Source organism: Lepeophtheirus salmonis, chromosome 6, assembly GCF_016086655.4.
Source record: "Lepeophtheirus salmonis chromosome 6, UVic_Lsal_1.4, whole genome shotgun sequence".
Taxonomy (NCBI): Eukaryota; Metazoa; Arthropoda; class Copepoda; order Siphonostomatoida; family Caligidae; genus Lepeophtheirus; species Lepeophtheirus salmonis.
Genome location: NC_052136.2, coordinates 32,125,146 through 32,144,867, shown reverse-complemented (window position 1 = coordinate 32,144,867; position 19,722 = coordinate 32,125,146). Strand labels below are relative to the sequence as shown.

The window sequence follows — 19,722 nt, the reverse complement described above, 5'->3', positions numbered from 1 at the left end:
TATTAGTTAAAAGAATAATCCCTTTATTAATTTTTTTTTCTTCAAGAAGTCATTAAAACACATCTAACAAAAATCTATGACCTAAATAATGAATTAATTAACACAGATAATACGATTCACTAGACATTCGTCCAACAGAAGTTGTTGATTTTTTCTTTTCCTTTCTTTTTTTGCTAGACTCTTATTTACATATGCAGTCCATTAAAACAAGAACAAAAATATACAAATCAAAATGTAATATTAAAATGCCACATAAAACAGGGCGAATATATAAGTTGTTGCGTTGCTTTATGCATAATATGCTTTTTAAAAAAAAGACTCTCGCATACAAAATGAAATACGCGTTTCTTTGTTTTCCTTTCCTGAGATCTTGCAAAATATTGTGAATTGCGATTTAAATATTAGTGAGTTCTGCCCATCGAGTTTCAAAAAAAGTTCTCATAGCATGTCCAGCTTTTCCTACAGGAGAATCATCCTCATTGAATATCTCACAATTAGCGAAGATTTGTCTGACATCATTGCAGAAGTCATCCCTCACTCTATAGATCCCAGACTCTAGCCGTCGTTTAATTGTTGCAATATCCATGGGATTTTTAATCACTTTGCGATAAGTAGGAAACTGCTTCGTGTTAACTGGATAAAGGAATGGCCATGCTTCCTCAGAGTTCTCTAATTCCGACAAGAGAGTGGAACAGGCAGTAAGATCCTTGTCTATTTTACTATACTTTTTCTTCTTTGCTGGCGGCTTTTGAACGACAGAATTTTCCTCTGGTCGTTGACTTTCCTCACTGGCATTGTTAGGAGCAGATGAGGATGCTGAGGAGTCATTCAAAGCAGGGGACGATGATGGATTTTGATTATTATCGCTGATGTCCTTTGAATCCTCATTGTCAGTAATGGCAAGTGAATCAGCAGCAATAAATTTGGCTTTCTTTGCATATTTTTTCCGATTTGAGTGTGGAACTCTTTGTTGACAGGCGGGGCATTGCCATTTACCTCGTGGACTCTGAAAAGTTATATCCTTATTAAAATTGGTTCATAGCTGTAAATAAGTACATGGGTGCATAAATAACAATGATATATTATTATATGTTTTCATAACAAATAATAATATTTTAAAAAACCGCAACTTGTACCTTTTTCCAAGGTCCAGATGAATTAAAAATCTTTAAAAGAAAATATGATTTTAAAGAGACGAATGTAGAGAGAATATGTTTTCAAAATAAAGGAAAAATAATTATAAATACTGAAAAAGTAACTGTACCTTTGAAAGAGCCGGTGAAAGACAATCTGTGTGGTAGGCTCTAGGACATTGCGAACAAGAAATTAGATTTCGGCCTTCCTGTTTACCACAAACAAGGCAGTGTTTGATCCCCGTTGCCTTATTAATACATTCAAAACAATACCAATCTCCTTCAGGAACATTAGTTAATGAAGGTTTAAAACAATACATGTGATACCCTTTATCACAGCCGTCGCATAGTAACAAGGAATCTTCATTGTCTCCAGAATGACATAACTGGCAAAAAGCTTTCATGATGGACTTATGCCAAGCGATGGACGTTTCTAAGACATAGAAGCCCATGGATAACTGTGCTGCATTTTTTGCCTTTTGCACCCCTTCTCTCCAAATTTGAAGCCCTCTCGGCAAAACCTCTTTTTCAGGTGCATCAGAATCTTTTTTGTTACAGTTCTCGTCATCACTTTCAACACCATTTTCATCCTCATCTGGATGATTTTTCCCATTCTCAATGTTGTTTTCTTCAATGGGTGTTTTTGAACTATTCATAGTAGTACGACAAGAAGTAATCGTTTGGAGAGTTGGCTCATTGTTACCAAACCCAAGTGGAGTTTTAAGATATCGTCTCTCAATATTTTGCTCTAAATCCAAAAGTCTTTCTTTCGCCTCTGTAATTGCATCTGGAAGCGAACCGTACTCTTGTATTTCATCTTCTTTTATACAAGAAGGACGAAATTTTCTTTCATCGATATCTTCCCTATTGGGTAATTTCCACCCAGGAACTTGCATTGAAGCAGCCGCTACCTTGTCTTCAAGTGCTTCAACTTGTTCAAGTATATATTTTTCAACTCTTAAAGCTACCTCTCTGTTCCATTTTCCTGGCTCATCAGATTTTGGAACCCCATTTTCATCGATGGATTTAAGAGCTTCGATTAGTTCAAATTCAATTTCATCTCCAATTGTCAAAGGATTCTTACTTCCATCATAATGATGGTGAACCAAGGCTTCCACACATTTCTTTAAATTACTAAGAAGGCCTTGTTCACGACATCCTCTAGGATGAAGAGAGTACTCGACGGTTCTTAATAGCTCTGTCGATGTTATTCTCCACCAACCTCTAGTCACATCCTTTGGAATAGGAACTCTTTTCTTATCTTCATCACTTTTTTTAATAGACGCTAACTTATTTTCAAGCATTTCAATGTGAGGAGAGGGTGAATGGAAGTTGTGTAAAAATTGATGAGCAGAAAATGCTGTTTTATCTTCACACGTAGAAGGTATGGACGGATTTTCCAACATTGGTTTACCCATTGGTAAAATACTGAACCAAGGACTGTCCTTAGATATTGCCACACTTACACTAGAATTTACAGGATAAGGTCCTGCAGAATCCCTTTGTTTTGGTGTTATTGTAACTGAACCATTTAATACAACAGGACTAAGTGACATATTAAACTGAGCAGAATGATTGAATAAATTTAGTTTGTCACCATTAGGAGTAATTTTTAGCATGGATCTGTCGTCATCTTCTTCGGATTTTATATCTTCATGACTCTTCAATACTTCTTTTTTGCTTTCACTACCTTTTTTTTCCTCTTTAATTTCTTCTTTTTTTATACCATTAAGGTCTGCAGCCGCTATGCTCTTTCCCTTTTCACCGCCCTTTTTAATTTCTTCTTCATCTTCATAATCTTCATCGGAAGAGGATATTGAATCCATTTCTAACTTCTCCGCTTCTATTTTTTCTAACCTAATTCGTTTCTCCTCAGAGGGCATTCCATCAGTTTCAAGTTTCCATGGCTCAGCAGACTCCATACCTTCCACAAATATTCCGTCTGTAAAAGCCAAATGCCAATATCGTCGCCGATATCTATCTTGACCCAAATCAGAGGCACGAAAGCGATTAGTTGTATGAATTAATTCATCCCTACGTCTATTTAACAACTTCAGAGTCTTATCGACTTTCTTTTGTAACTCATCTTGACTCATTTTCTCTTCTTCATCCTAAAAGCAGTCACAAAAAATATATCATAAGTATTGTAGGAATTGAAAATCAAGAAAATTACTCCCTACCCCAATATCGTCGTCAAAATCATCGTCTTCTTCATCTTCGGATACTTTTTCCGGCTCGTTTGTATTTTCAGGAGGCTCCTCTTCCTTATTATTTTTTTCTTCTTCCTCCACAGTATCTCGAGACTTCCGTTTTTTTGCTTGAATATTGGGTTTTACTGAGTTCAACTTTCGCTTTTTACTACCTGGTGGCCGACCTTTACGTTTAGGAACACTGGACTGTGGAGGTGGTAGAGGAGAAGAAGGGGGGTGCGGATTCCTTGTTTTCTGCATTGGCGGATGTTTCAGACATATTGTCATCCTCTTCTTTATCACTAACTTCATTTGTTTCAAGTTCAAAATTTTGAGACTCTGATGTTGGAGGAGTAGAGGGCATAACTGGAGTAGAGGGCATAACTGGAGTGGAGGGATTAGGTGTAGTTGATTCATTGTTCAATGGTAAATTTGCATGCTGTTGTGTGGCATTTGGTATTGGAGAAGAATAATTATTGAGCTTAAACTTTCTCTGTTGGAGCATTCTGAGTCTAAAAAAAAGATTTATAGATAAAAGATGTTGCATAAATACGAACTTAAGTTGGTATACTAAATGGACCAAGCTACTTACTTTTTTAATTTGTTTTCAGTTGCCCACCTTTTCTTTTTAGAATGAACAATACCTTCAAGATTATTATCCACCTGAGCCATCACTGCCTTATTTCCTAGAAGTTCATTACACAAAAATGCGACTATTTCACTTTTTTCTAGTGGATTTAAACATAAGAATGGTTTATCTTTGACCCATTCAGACATTTTGTACGGTTTTGTATCGTAAAATAGTGTAGAATATTCTTCCATATTCGGGCCATCCTCACGTAGTTTTTTATCTTTGTAGTAATGATAATGACTTAAATGATGAATTGGACCACTGCTATTTTGGTGAAAGAATTCCGGTGGAGGGATTGCTCCATGACATGCCTTCACTTCAGCCTGAGCTCTAGCATGGAGATAAATTTTCAAAATTTCAGTTATATTTGTATTTGTTATATCTGCTTGTCGTAAGCTTTGACCCATTATGGTCAAGTGTTTATTCGGATTGGGGATTCCAGGATCCTCTATTGCACAAACGACTAGATGAATCACTATAGATAAGAGCTCTTCTTCAAACTCAGGGTCATTCAGCATAGCTGATTGTAAAGATGGCAACGTAGGCAGTGCCTCCACATCTATATTGTGCAAATCATAGTTGTTTTTTAACATATAACATGTCGAATAGTTTTATGCACTTACCAAATCCCAAAGTGTCTCCAAAATTGTGTACAAATTCATGAATCATGAGAACATTTGCAAATGCTTCTCCTGATAACGACATGCCATTCATTCTTTCAAAGTTGGGTATAGGTTTTGCCTCTTCTATTAGGGACATATCCTCACAGGGTTTCTTTAATTCTGTAATTATTTCGTACTCTAATCGTCTTTGCTCAATCCTTCTCTCTCGATCCTTTTCCTTTTCAACTCGAAGATCTTCCCGACGACGTTCTCGCTCATCAGACCGCCTTTTTCCTTCCAAAAGCTTCATAAATATCATATGTTGTCTACGTCGTTCTCTTTCCTTATAATATATTAACAAGCAAACAATGAGTAATTAAATTATAAGTATATCTAAATATGACATGGTTGAAGATTTGACCCCGGTTTCACAACCAAAAGTGGGGGAAAAAATATTTAGTGTAGAAAATAAACATTGATAATAGTAGAATAAGTCTTTTCTAAGGTAAACATGTCTGTATTATGATTTTTTAATACTGTATTTTGTGTTGTTTAGCCACAAAAAAAAATTGAACTTGTGACCAATTTTCCCCAAAAATGACAGTTTTTGCGTGACAAAATTTTGAAATCCCAATTTTGAAGACCTATAGAATCTACAATGTACATTAAAAAAACCGTTTTTTATGTTCAAATAACAGATAGTGTCCAGGACTTGAAACTAAAACTGTTTGTTCAGTTGTTTCTTACATAACTTTTGTGCAATGGCTGTTTAAAAAATATGCATCAAGTGACAAACGGAATCGAAAATTCAGACTTTTAGATAAATTTGAAAGGACTACAGGCTTGATTTGCATTTTTTTTTATTGGAAATTTAATAAGCTTTTAATTGATACCTAATTTATACTATTTCTTGTACAGGAACATTTAAAAAAATAAAAATGTTACTCATACTCCGACGTGATATTGCGGAACTATATCACCAGTAGCTACTAAATATTGACTAAATCAAGGTCCAATTTGTCACAGAACAACTATAGGTTCTCGAAACCACAGGTATTTGACCAATTGATTCATTTGTAGAACTTGAAAATGATGAAGATATATTTTTATTTCCGTCAGATTAGACGTATCTTTACAAAAATGAGTATATCATTGCATATTTTGTATTTCTGACTTCAGATTTAAAGTCTACATAAATTTTTGATTTAGAAAACATGTATTACTTTTAAGAATTCGAAACTTGATACTTAGTGAAACTGGGGTCGAATCTCAAACCGTGCCATATATACTTCTAACCCTATTATTTGAAATAATAAGCTAAATAATGGGATCACTCACTTGCTCCTTTATTATTAGAGCTTGTTGTCGTTTCATTTCCCTTTCATGCATTTTGATGTTATTTTCGAGAGCTCTTTGCTTTATTGCCTCCTCTTGAATCTTTTTAAGCTCCTTTTCCTTCAGGGCCCTTTCAACCCTTTCCGCCTCTTTCAAGAGTTCCATGGCATCCCTATGCATGAGTGCATCCGAGGACTCTTTTTGATTTTGTTGAAGTGTTTCAAGAAGGATTTGTTGTTGTTTCTCTTCCTTAGTAATGGATTTGTTATTGGACGATGACGATGACGACGACAACGACTTTTTATTTCCTTTACTCCAACCATTTTCCTTTTTAACGACTTCGAGATCTTTATACATTTCTCTCTCGTTGAGACGTAAATATTTTTCTTGCCCATTTTCAGCCTGTCCCGTGGGCTTTAGGAACTCGCCAATTAATATTTTTGTACTAAAACTGAAATGTTCTCGCTGAAGTTCCTTGATATCTCTCTTTTCCAAGTACTAGAAGTGTGAAAACAAACATGGTAGTAAAATAATGGCACATTTACAATATATGATTTTTTTTGAAAAGTTTTGCTATGTGCATATACGAAGTTTCATTGTACTACGAGTTTTCGCAATATCTAAATGTCGCAATATCTCAGTCAAAGTTTGAAAATGGGAAAAAAATTTATTTTCTCAAAAAAGTTAAAATTATACATTGTTTTCCATAAAACAATTTCGATACGACATTTTCTTAATCTATAAAAAATATTAATAAACCTTTTGTTAAAGGGAAAGTTGAACATTATTTGATTTCACCTTTCCGAAAATGTACTAAAAGATACACGCCATACACGGAGCATCATTATTTTCTTTATTAATATTTTTTTGTAGGTTAGGAAAATGTCTATCAATATTATTTTATACAAAAAAAAAAGAGTAGTGGGATCTTTTTAGAGTAAATAAAAATTGTTTGCCTTTATTCAAAATTTGACAGAGATGTGCGGGCTTTAAAACAATGGAATTTTGCATTGCTATCAATCACATGACAACTCTTCCGCATTTTAGGCGTACAAGAATACAATTTGGATGTACAAGTTATTTGTACAGTTTTATCCACACACCCCTAAAATGCGAGCATTTTCACTTCTCTATTAATAATGAATGATGCATCGATAAATGATTGAGTTTTTTGGTTTGTTCTCTCTCTCTCTTTCTTAGTGGAAATATTTGTATCCAACAATTTGCTGTACGTACCTACATATATCAGAACTACTAAGGTAGACTGTAAGTATGAAGAAATGAAGAAAAATTCCTCCATTTTATATGTACATACTATTAAATATCTATTCCTTCTCTTACTTTATAAGTTGCATTTTCTTCTTCTATGTATTATATTATGAAAACCCAGTTTTGAGGAAAAGAAAGGGAGAGAGAGAGAGAAAATGAATAATATCCTTGAGCCACAAGGAGGGTCTCGAGCATGTAGTAGTATGTATTAATGTACTAAATATTAAATGTTGTAAAGCATACATACATAAAGAAAGAAAGAAAGAAAAAAAAAAGACAACCAAGTCATAGATATTAAGAGCAATAATTTCTTTACCAAATATATAGTAAGAATAAATAGATATACCCTTAATATATCCGAGTATTGCTTAAACTTCTTTCCACAAGGCGCATAGTAAAAGATGTCGCCCCGAAACCCAGACTTGGAATACTCTCGAACAAGTGACTCTCGTTTCCATCCCAGATCCAGTGGTAGACGGAGATCCGACATCCTACTATTATTATTTTTAACGGAAGGTAGGGAAGAGGAGGTGGAAGAGGATCCCCCCACATCATTCCCACACTCGGATTCTTCTTCATCCGTATCTTGATCTGATAGATTTCGTATCTCAGGAGACTCGTTTACATTTTTTATTTTCAACTTTCCATCATCCTCAACTCCACATTCATCATCCTTTTCAGAGTAGTCTTGTGAGGAGGGTACTTGCGACTGCGGCTCGTTGTGAGTAGTTGAATTTTTTGAGTCATCAGACTGGGAGGATTTTTTCCTAAAGGTATACATATAGGTAAAAGTCATGATAATGAATAAGGAAATAAATAAATATATCTATAACTTAGGAGGAATCCTTTATTATTAAGGGAGGGGGAATTGTGAATGAAAACACACAGCATCTTTAGATATACATATATGAATTGTTGAAAGTGTTGTACATAATTATTAAGCATCTATCTACAGCTCCAATTACAATTTACTAACTTACTTAGATAGAAAAAAAAAGAAGAGAGAAGCCTCAAAATAATAATAAAAACGTGTTATGATACAAATGTATAAACGTAATCTTTAAATGAAATAAAAAAAAATACGTAGATAACCTTCGAGGAGTAAGTATATTTTATGTATAAAATTGTACAAGTTTCATACCTCTTTTCTTTAATACAAAATTGAATCTGCAGTAAGAGGGGGGAATGAAGTGAATTTAAAAAAAATGTTAAGTATGAAATCCCAAGCAAGCAACCAACCAACAAGCGCAGTTTTATTTTTTCAAGACATTATTTTCCTTTCCCCCCTAATTGTATTTATGTACGTATGTTGTTTTTCTCTCCTTCCTCATCGGTAGTAAGTAAAAGCAGTAGAAGAGTATGTACTGTCTATGTAGTATTATAATATATGATAATAAAAACTCATTCTCTCAAATCATTATTTTGATCATCTCAAGGGAACTTTACTTTCATCATCACAAAGAAAAAGAAATATCTGCTTCACTCAGTCCTCCTTACCTAACTAACTAAATGACAATAATAACGTACAAACAAGTGATGTGTAGGGATATGCGCATATCCAGATATTTAAAGTGCCCTGGTATTACCTATTGACTCTAGCAGACAATATATATGTACACATGTATAAATTATGTATATATTGTTTTGTTAAACTAAAAAATATAAACCTTCAAACTCAACGAGTACTCTTTTATATATTTATAAAAACAAATTATTCCTTCTTTCCCCTCTCATACATACATAATACTCTACACACTACTGCTCTAGGTACCTACATAAAAAATATTTTTACTTCTTCGTATATCGAAATATATAATAGGATAGGCACCTACATACACAAGTAGCTGACAGGCTCAATATACAGTAAAATATATTATGTACATTTATACAATTATAGAGGGAATGAGGAACATTAAGAATCAAGAGATTGTTGATTCAAACAGGGCAATGTCAATATTCGTTTCATTAGCCAATACAACTACAACTACTACTACTACTACTAATTACTACATATCATAATCAATGTTGGTAATGTTTGTAAAAACTATTTTTCAATTATTGTATATGTACTATACATCCTATTTGTTTACTAAGGGAAAGCAGGAGAGTTCAATCGTGGCTATGCATCAGGGTTTCCAACAACATCATTACATACTATTATTTCAGCTTCTTCTTCTTCTCTTGCAATACTACTACTAAGTAAAGAAGAAGTAGAAACAAAATATATGCCTCCCTCACACATGACTAATTTTCAATGCTGTTCCTTCACGACACCACTGGTGATTCATCCTCAAATATACATACTCATATATAAATAAATGTATATTAAACTATCCCGTTTTTGGGTTAGTATTACCCCTCCCCTCCACCCCCTCTGCGCTTAGTGAAAGGTATTTTCTGCTTGGGACAATCAAAAACTGACGTTGTCAAAGTTTGATGCTTCTCAGACTATTTTTATTTGCGCCACACATATCGTTCCAAAAACTATTTCGTCTATTAGTAAAAAATATTGTGCATCTTGTTTTTAACTATTTATGGGGTTTTCTAAGATGTGTTCAATGGTTTGCAGCTGCTTCTCTGTTGCATCAAAGATAAAGAACACAATTAAAGCCAAACTTAACTGCACTTAGTCAAAGTGAACATCATGGTCCAGTTACACCCATTCAACTTAAATTTAAGATGGCTTAAATGTAGTGAGGCTTAAAGTTCCTAGTTTAATTTTAAGTGGAGTTTGTGCAAACAGGCCTTTAAGTATTTGCTGTATAACTGTTTGCAAAGGATTTACAAAACAAGCAATAAATAGGGAAGAAAAATATATTAGGGTAACCAACCGTTCTCTTTTCCCCGAACATGTCCTCTTTTTACGACCTGTCCGGAGCTGAGCGTCTCTATAATTTAAAAAAAATCATGATTTGTCCAATTTCCCGTGGGTTAAGTATATTTTCATTTGACTTAAAATAAAATTATAAATAAGGAAAGACTAAAATCAATATTTATTTTAATTTCAAATTTTTAAAGAAAATCACCATTTTGAAATTTTGTCTTTCGTTAGTTTAAATTATACTTTCTATTTCAATCAATTTTTAACAAGCTCCATTGTCCTACATAAAACCGAACATTTCTCAAATGTATAAAAAGTTCCCGGATAGGATGTAAAAAGAGACCATGTCTAGGGAAAACAGGTAGGGTTCACCCTAAAATAGATGAATAGATAATGTCTTACCACTCTTTATTAGAAGAATTCCCAGATGCGGATCCCGACAACCTTGTGGGTTTATAAATTGGTTCAATAGTAAGCTCCGGATTGGCAGATACACTTTTCTCTGCTTTCTCAACTTCTTCTTGGCTAGCAAATGAATGATGTGAAGAAAGAGCAGGATGATTAGAGTGGTAATTATGATTATTTCCGTTTCGATGTTTGGAGAGTAAGGATGCAACAGTGAGATTAGAGGTTTTTTTGTTTGACCTTGAGGAAGAGTTTTTCCCTCCTCCTTGTTTGTTGCTTGGGGTATTATTGTTATTATTAATAATGCTGTTATTTGCTGAAGCTGCGGCAGCTCCTGCTTTTAATTTGTTCATAAGCAAAGCTGCTTGAATATTTTGAAGATTAGCTGCTGCGGCGGCGGCAGGTGTAGAGAGGGGGAGTTGTGGATGTGATGAGTTGGACTCTAGACGACTCTCAAGAGCAGCAGCTAGCTGTGACTGACGGATCTGCTCCGCTAGGAAGGCCCCACTCAATGCTTGTGCTGAAAAATATGCAAAGGAAATATGGAATTATTAAAATGATAAATAAAAAAAAAACAACGAAGTAAATAGTATCTCAGACCAAATAAAGAAAGAGGTTAACAATAAAAATTAATACATACAATATTGAAAAAGGTTTTTTTTAAATAAAAAGAGAGAGAGAGAGAGAGAGAAGGATAAAAAATAATAATTATATATTAATTACATGCATAGTAATCCGTAGGAATTTTATTTGAGGGAGACTTATTGGATGGATAATGATTCCCTATGATGGATGATGTCTTCAAAGACAGATTTAAAGGAGCATCGTCTTGAGATTTGCTCCCTCCGTTACTAATGGGAACTTTGGTTATCTCTACTCTATCAACTATAGGAGGCGCAGAGTAATTATCACTATGAGCACCAGCAGTTCCTTTTTGGCTCTTTTTTCTTTCAATTGTAAGACCTAATAGAAACAATCAAATCAAAATCAAACTCTTTTTACTTTTTACAGGACTCTTTCTTATTTTTAAAAGTTTTTTTTGAATGTTTCTTTAGAAGGTACAAAAAGTACACACATCACATTGTATTGAAATTAACTGGTGATGATGTACTTATTATTCTATGCTAAGAGGGCATGAGTATAATACTCATGTACATTTTACTCACCAGATGGAATGGTTGGTGTCGATCCACGAGAAGGCGTTGAACTGGGGGTAGATTGTCCACTGGTAGCTGAATTGAGTGCATTTAAATTATTGAGAAACATGTTTGCAGCAGCCGCAGAAGCAGCTGCTGCAGGATCCAAGGAAATTGTCTTTTTCCTTCCACGATTCGATGCTCCAGATGGTTTAGACGACGGTGATGTATGCTGTTTGATGAGTTCCGTGTCTGAAGGTAACCGAAAGGAATTGAGTGCAGCAGAATTTTGAGAACTCCTCTGAGCCGCAGCAAGTGCCGCAGCTGCTGCTGCGGCATACGTAGGATTTGCAGCTTGAAGACGTGCTAAGTAATCCTGAGCCGCAAGCTGTTGAGCCATAGCATACCATGCAGCATTAGCTTGGTTGATTCCAAGAGAAGCTGCTTGCGATGCTGCAACACCAAGGGTCGTGGAGTCCGTAGTAGAGGAGTTCGAGGATGGTACAGCTATTGTATTCATCGTGGAGGGTGAATGAGTGGGTGAAGTTGAGGAGTTGGAAGAATACAGACCAGCCAGGGCAGAGGCAAGGGGATTCCCACCCCCAAATGCTGCATTCATTCCGTATAAAGATGAAAGGAGTATCGACGGATCATAGTTTCCTTGTGGGTGATTGGATTTGGACGATTCAGGTAGGCCTGGGGAGTTTGACATGGCTTGATACAGGCTTTTTTCTTCTTTTTTCTTCTCGAATAATAGATACCCAAAATCTTGGATTTATGTATTGTATAACTTTAGTAGTTTGTTTGTTTGTTTGCAAAATATAGAAAGACAATGTTGGTAGGAAGGGGAATGAGGGAATAAAGGCCTTATTTTTGCAGGGAGAAAGTGAATTAAGGGTAAAATCCGCCCTTCACATCTTGATATCCCTGAAAGATAAGAAAGAGAAAAATGATGAAAATAATTATGACTGGTTGTTGTTGTTTTTTTGGTTGATTTATAAATAAGTAGCATTGAACATACATTAGTCACTTACTCATTACAATAGGGTATACATGTCGATATTCATAAGGAAAAGATACTACTTTTTTATTTTTTCCTCTTATATTATTCAAGAATTAAGGGGAAGTAACTTAAATATACACACATACATGGAGAAGAAGAAACGCTGCTTTTATTATTCCTCTGTTCATTCTACAATATATTTATATAAATATATCGCTCTAGCCTTTTCCTCTTTTTATTCGTATTATTTTTCTTCTTTCAACTTTGTTAAATGAATATATATATATATATATATATATTTATATTCTTACAGCAAGACGAAGAAGAAGAAGGGAAAAAAAACGATATCAAAAAATAGAAAATGCTATATATTTAAGTTTATATACAAAAATAAAATCTCTTCGCTACTTCTTCTTCATCTGCTCCCTTCTGCTCTTTCCTCGTTTTTTACAACTACTTCTTCTTCCAAGGCATCTTATTTACTTACTTTTATTATATGTAGATACATGTATTTAATATGTATGTATTATTGTGTATTCACTCATTAGTGTTGGGATTCGCTGCTCTGGAAAACAATCCTAGACCGGACTGAGATCATTATAATTTATGTAAGAAATAACACATTATCTCGTGACCACTGGGGTCTTGTAGTAAAACTTCATCATCGGGGAAGGGAGATTTCTACATACAAATAAAGGTCATTACTTTCCTTAAAAAAACATGTATTATATCAGGAGGAAAGATATGACATTTGTGTGGAAGAGTTAATTGAAATTCTGAAGTCTATTTCTAATTTTATAAAAGGAGATTTAAATTTCCGTTCAGATAGGTCTAGATGACAAATCCCCCCAGGCTGAAATAAGAAAAAGGATCAGTCTTGGAGAAAGTCTCATCACTAATACATACATATGTATGAAGAAATATTCCTTTTTGTAGCCTAAATAAATACGAATATACCCTCACTAAAGAAATAAACTACATAGATTGCAGTCCCTTATGTATTTTTTTTTTTACAAAGTTTGATTTTTCAACCAACGTTTAATATTATTATTTGTGTGTTTTTTTTTTCTTTGCAGAAATGTCGCTTTCTCAATTTTTTTGCAAATGGTATATATTGTTTTGTATACACTCTTATACAATATATGTGTGACTCAAACACTATTTTCTCTACATATTAAGAGTAAATACATTATTTTTTCTTGTACCTATGTTATGAAATATACATATACACATAAATATATATGTACCTGGTATAACCACTTTTTTTTTTTTTGAGCAAACAGAAAGAAAGGAAAGAAGATACACAATGTACAACCATACTAATACTACTATACCCCAACACCAACATATGAATGTACATTGTACTATCATAGAGATGGATAGGATGTTGTTCTACATGTAGTATCGATGATGATTTTTCATACACAGCTGTTTAAAGACAGAGAGAGAGAAGAAAAAGGGAATATAACTATGAAGGGTTAATAATGATTTTTCTCTCATTTATGAAGCCATGAAGTTTCATTGGCGTAGATACTACTTTTAAAGTATCTATCTACTTGTAAGTATTTTAAAATAAAGGTACATGCATATTGCTCTATGTTTAGAGGTTGCGCAGAGTCCTTGAGATTCTACATTTCACAATTTTATTGGGGAGGAGGAATATAATTATTATTTGAAAATAGTACATATACATATGTCAAAATAGAGCAATTTACAATAACAACTTCAAGGGTCTTCAAAATAACTCTTGATCACTAATTAATATGGTTCAAACTTTATATTTCTCCATCTTTTATCAAAAGGAACGCTTTTGAACTATTTCCTCCCAAGATTTTGAAAAGTAATCATTTATGAGCCAGTCTAATATATATATATAGAAGGGAAAAAAGTGACTCAAAAAGGAATTAATAATAGTCCTCTGAATTATGAAGCAATGAAGCCTCATCCTCATTTCATACACAGCTGTTTAAAGACACTTTACATATATATATATATATAAGTAATACAGGTAGAAGGGGTTAATAATGGTTCTCTGAATTATGAAGCAATGAAGTTTCATGGACGTAGATACTTATAAAGTATCTAATATCTATCTATTTGGTCATAAGCATAAAAGTGAATAATATTTATGAATGGTTTTCTTTTGATGAAACATAAGCAAAAAAGAGCTTCATCGTCGTAGATACTATTTAAGTATTAGTAGTAGCCTGCGCGTATAAAACTCTACATACATACATACATATATATATACATACTCCCCCCCCCCCTTCATTTTTATATTGTTCTTTTCATACATATATATATATATATTTTGCAAATTTATATATATGTATAAACGAAGAAGTTTGCTTTATATATATATATATATTTGAAGGGTTGTGTTTTCTCCTTTCTTTTTTCCTATGTTATACACACATTCTCTTTACTAACTATGTATATGACTAGTCATATAGAACACACTGTATGTATGTGAAAAAACCTCCTAGAGAAGAAGAAATATATATTTATATAGAAAAAAGTGTATGTATATATGTATATAGTGAATTATTCCTCTTCATCCAAAAGCAGCAGCTAAAGAAGTAGAAGAGGAAATAAATTGTTGCAGGATGTACTTGAAATAGAAAGAAAGAACAAAGGACCACCACCACCACAAATACAAAAAGAGGGCTGCTGTTTGTTCAATAGACACACTACATACATAGATAACATGTAGGCATATATCATTCATAAATAATAATATAACAACATTAAAACCATTCCCTCCTTTTTAAATCTTAAATTCATTTAGTATTTCTATCCTTCTCATAATTAAATATAGGAGTGACATATCCATATATATAAATAGTATAAACATGTATAAATTACTTAGTTATAATAACATGAAGTAACAAATAATCATCATCATCAAAAAAACAAAAAACCTACAAGAATAAAACCTCCTCAAGCCACACACTAAAATCTAACTCACGCTCGCCCGTATATACATTTATATACACTAATAAAACCTCAGAAAAACTTTTTATTTTTATTATTATAATTCTTTTCCACATAAAATAATAATATATACACAAAAATTCTAAATAATAATACCTAGAAACGTACATACATAGTCATAGAGGCAGCAAGAGCAGCACACAGTAGAGACTAGAGTCAGATATACCTACAAGCTAACTTCTTCTTTTTCCTATTAACACACAAAAAATACTACTAGTATAATATATTATGTACTACTTCACATAGAGAATGGCGTCATTCCTTCTTACTCTTGTGGGGACAAAAGAGAAGACAAATAATATTGTTATATTATCTATGTATACCTATCTGAATCCACATTCATAGATGAAAATTGAAAGGCATATTTATAGTATATTATTTTCCAAGTTAGTTGGATTGTTAATATATTAATGAATAATATTAATTATTCATAATATCAAGAGCAAACATCATCATCCCTCCTCTGAGTCTCTTCTAACTTATTTATTTATTTATACATATATGATATAAAAAAGGACTCAACATGGGGCCATGACGTCACCTCCATCAACCATGAACAATTCTTCCCATCTTATTTATATGTATGTATTATTTTCTATCAAAGAGCAATTGAAGTGAGTATCAATACTAGTATATATCCCACTACTCAAAGTAGTAGTTTTTGGGCCCCAATAAATAATGGGTTTTTTCCAAGGCCCTCAAAAAAGGAAAGCTTATTTTTTAGCCGACGATAAAAATGCATCAGATCTATTTATCAAAAGAAAGAAAAAAGAAGGAAGAAACATGTATGTATATATATTCTATACAAAAGGGGAAAAAAGTTATTGTTATTATTTTTATCATTTTTCATCATCAACTTTACCTACAAAAATCCATAAGAAGATCCACCCATTGATCCATAATAATATTCAATATTGTGTCTGTATGCAGAAATAATTAAATACAGCGAGAGAGAGGGGGGGAATGATGAACAACACACTTTAGATCGACAGAAAAAACAACAACACTTCCTTAGCACTCACATTAAAGCTATTATTATGATTAAAGTATAATAATAATAATAGAATTTGAAGTTTTATAGATATAATATTTACATTGGAGAATGAGGGAGGGGACCTTCCCTCTCCATTGACAAACTGTAACTGGAATCACTAAATTCATTGAATAAAGAAAAGAAAAAGAAGAAAAAAATAGCGCGCCCGCCGCCGCCCTTTTTTCCCTTCTTCTTCCTCCTATTAATACAGCTGAAGAAGAAGTACGGAGTAAATAATAAATAATAATAAAGGAAGAAGAAGAAAAAAAGATGACCCGTCACGTTCTTTTGTACCGTATCGACCCGTTGCATCTTTATATCAATAGTCTCACTCACTCACATACATACATATAAAATAAAAACTAACCAGCTCTACTACTACTACGGGGAACTGCAATCCCCTTTTCCCGAATAATAAATTTATATTTTTTATTTTATTGTTATAGTCGATAGTGTGTATATACTATATAAATATATTTATATACAATGCTCCTTGTTCAAAGAATGACACTATCATTTAAAACCTACATATTATCTAGATAGAGAGAAATTATTTACTCTATGAGTACCGTGTATGTAAAAAAAAAAGGCCTTGGTTGAGAGTCTGTCTACGGATATATTACTAAGGATATATTATAAACATTAAATATACATACTACAGCTCAGTCAACTCCCAACATGAATCTTCGCCCCTCTTCCACTGACACATTCTTTTTCTTTCTTTCTTTCCCCTTCCTTTTGCTGTTAACATATGTTTTAAATATTTTATTAACTACTTTCTAACAACAATTAGTATTATTCATAATAAGAATAATAGCAATATTTTGAAAATCAGTGTTGTAAATACTTAATACATATATATATATAGTACAGATTATGAACATTTCGATAAGAAGAAGCAGAAATGAATTCACATTATAATCATTCAACTACAAGAATGTCTTTACTAATTTTTTATCAGTTTTTATATTTTTCGATAATAATATGATAAAAAAATAAAGTAATGACTACTTCACCATATCATAATACTAATAATAATTTAAGCAGAAGGCGTGTACTAGTGAGGGAACGCATTGAATAATATGTATTTATTTATAGTACAGTCATGTGTATGATCATGATGATAGGTCTTGTTGGTTATTCTCTCCTTGTATTTTCTGGTTGGCGGAAAAAAACTTTTATTTGGTAATATTTTACCTACTCGTATTTGAAGGTTTGCTCTTTGAAGCAAAAACACTTTGGAAGTACATACATACATAATATTAATACAAATATATATTTTGCGGATAAGAAGACGTATTGACGACGTAAAGAGAAGGCATGAAAAACCCCACAAGGTTTGTGAACAGCGTTTGTACGTTGTATCTTTGTCACAAGCATGGGTTACACAATAAATTAGTCTATCCCATAGTTATAATACAAAAAAATAATCATAATAATAATAATTCCTCTACTTTTAACTTCAATTTCTACCACCAGGCAAGAGATACCTAGCTCATAAAGTTATTTAATATATTTTTTTATTGTTAAAATATTGTGTATTATTCAGAGTCCCCTCTTTCTTCTTCTTTTTTTCCTCCATATTTTTTTTTCTCTTTCTTTTCTCTTTCTTTCCTTGTGTGTGTATTTTTTATTTCTTCATTTTTTTTATTCTTCCTAAATGATATAATAATATTAACATGCATCAAACTACATATTATACTAACTGACGTCACAAATTACCTTTCCTCTTTTTTTTTTATTATTACTAAAGCATATATGTATAATATATATATTTTATCTTTCTTGTGGCTCAAATGAGTTGGCCCTACATAGATAACAACACAATTTGAATTGATATTACATATTTTTATATCCCTGGATCTTTAAGGTTCACTATGTACAGTAACATGTTTGTATTCTACATTATATATGTACAATATCTAGTGAAGATCCCTTCTTTGAATGTGAATAAAAGTTTAAAAAATATTGTGCAGCTAGACTTAGGGGATATTCCACTTTTTTTTATGGATAAATCCTACATTATAAAAGTTGAAGACATAAAGCTACTACGATAGCACTTGATTAATGTCATGCGTTTGCCTATATACATACATATATGACGATCACTACTAATTAATTATAATTATTAGTATCAAATTAAAGGGATTTAAACATATTAATGAATATGTATAAACCGATTCTACATGTAACAATATTGACGTCCCATAACACCTTTTTTTAATTGAAACATCTGTCATTTTAATTATAAACTATACATTGATGCTATCATTTAATTATAATATGTTAAAATGACGGACTTATTAAGTACAAGTGGTATAACCCAGCATTGCTCCGAGTTATTAGGCGTCCATGAGCCAACAAAATTCGCTTTAATAACATATACGTTTACTTTATTAGTATGGAAGATAACTCACCAATAAAGCATCTGTGTTACTCTACGTCTTCCATGAGAACACGTAGTTACACAACTTACTTAGATGTTCTCTCCCCAAGGGTAAACTAATAATGATAACAAAGAATTGAACGCTAAAAAAGGTTTCGGATTTACATACAATCCTAAAAATGTGAATTCTCCTTTGCTTTTTTTACTTTAATATGACGTGTTGAAACAACATCTAAATCACATTCATTATTTGATATAAAGTTCTCCTCTTTTTTTTCTTCTTTTTAATATAACACGCTGAGCTATATCCACAATTCCTTGTTGTTAAAAAAGAGTTTTCCGCAGAAAATCAAACAAACATACCAACATACTTTACATTATTAATATAGCTTTGGGCATTTGAACTTTATAATATGCCACAGAATATGTCTGATGAATTAGTAACTTTCATCAAAAAAGTCAGAAATTACATCATTAATAATATATCAACCATTCATGGAATATTCAATAATTTCATTATCATCATCTCAAATATTCTCTCAAGTAGGATATTTACATTCACCTCATTTTAGCCAATATTCATAACCCTGTTAGTAAGCATCAGTAACATTAAAAATATATTGGCTATAACCCGACTTTACAACAATATTGATGTGTGGATTATATAAACTATATGATCCCGATCCAATTAAATTACACTACTTTTTAGTAAATTTTGCCAAACATAAATCATGAAAATAATTTCTAAATGACAAGTTTTCAAAATTCTTTAAAAAAATAATTTA

The 19,722-nt window shown here is 32.5% G+C and overlaps 1 protein-coding gene across 1 annotated transcript; it reads right to left on the bottom strand.

Moving 5' to 3' along the window:
- Positions 1–311: 311 nt before the first annotated feature.
- Positions 312–16,671, bottom strand: LOC121120019 (bromodomain adjacent to zinc finger domain 2B toutatis). Its single transcript, XM_071889174.1, is given in 13 exon segments — positions 312–1,006; positions 1,137–1,166; positions 1,265–3,244; positions 3,314–3,580; positions 3,582–3,834; positions 3,915–4,512; positions 4,577–4,898; positions 5,894–6,388; positions 7,506–7,926; positions 10,383–10,905; positions 11,109–11,348; positions 11,552–12,448; positions 16,381–16,671. Coding segments are annotated over 12 exon segments (6,423 nt in total). The 5' UTR covers positions 12,234–12,448; positions 16,381–16,671; the 3' UTR covers positions 312–394.
- Between the last annotated feature and the right edge of the window lie 3,051 nt (positions 16,672–19,722).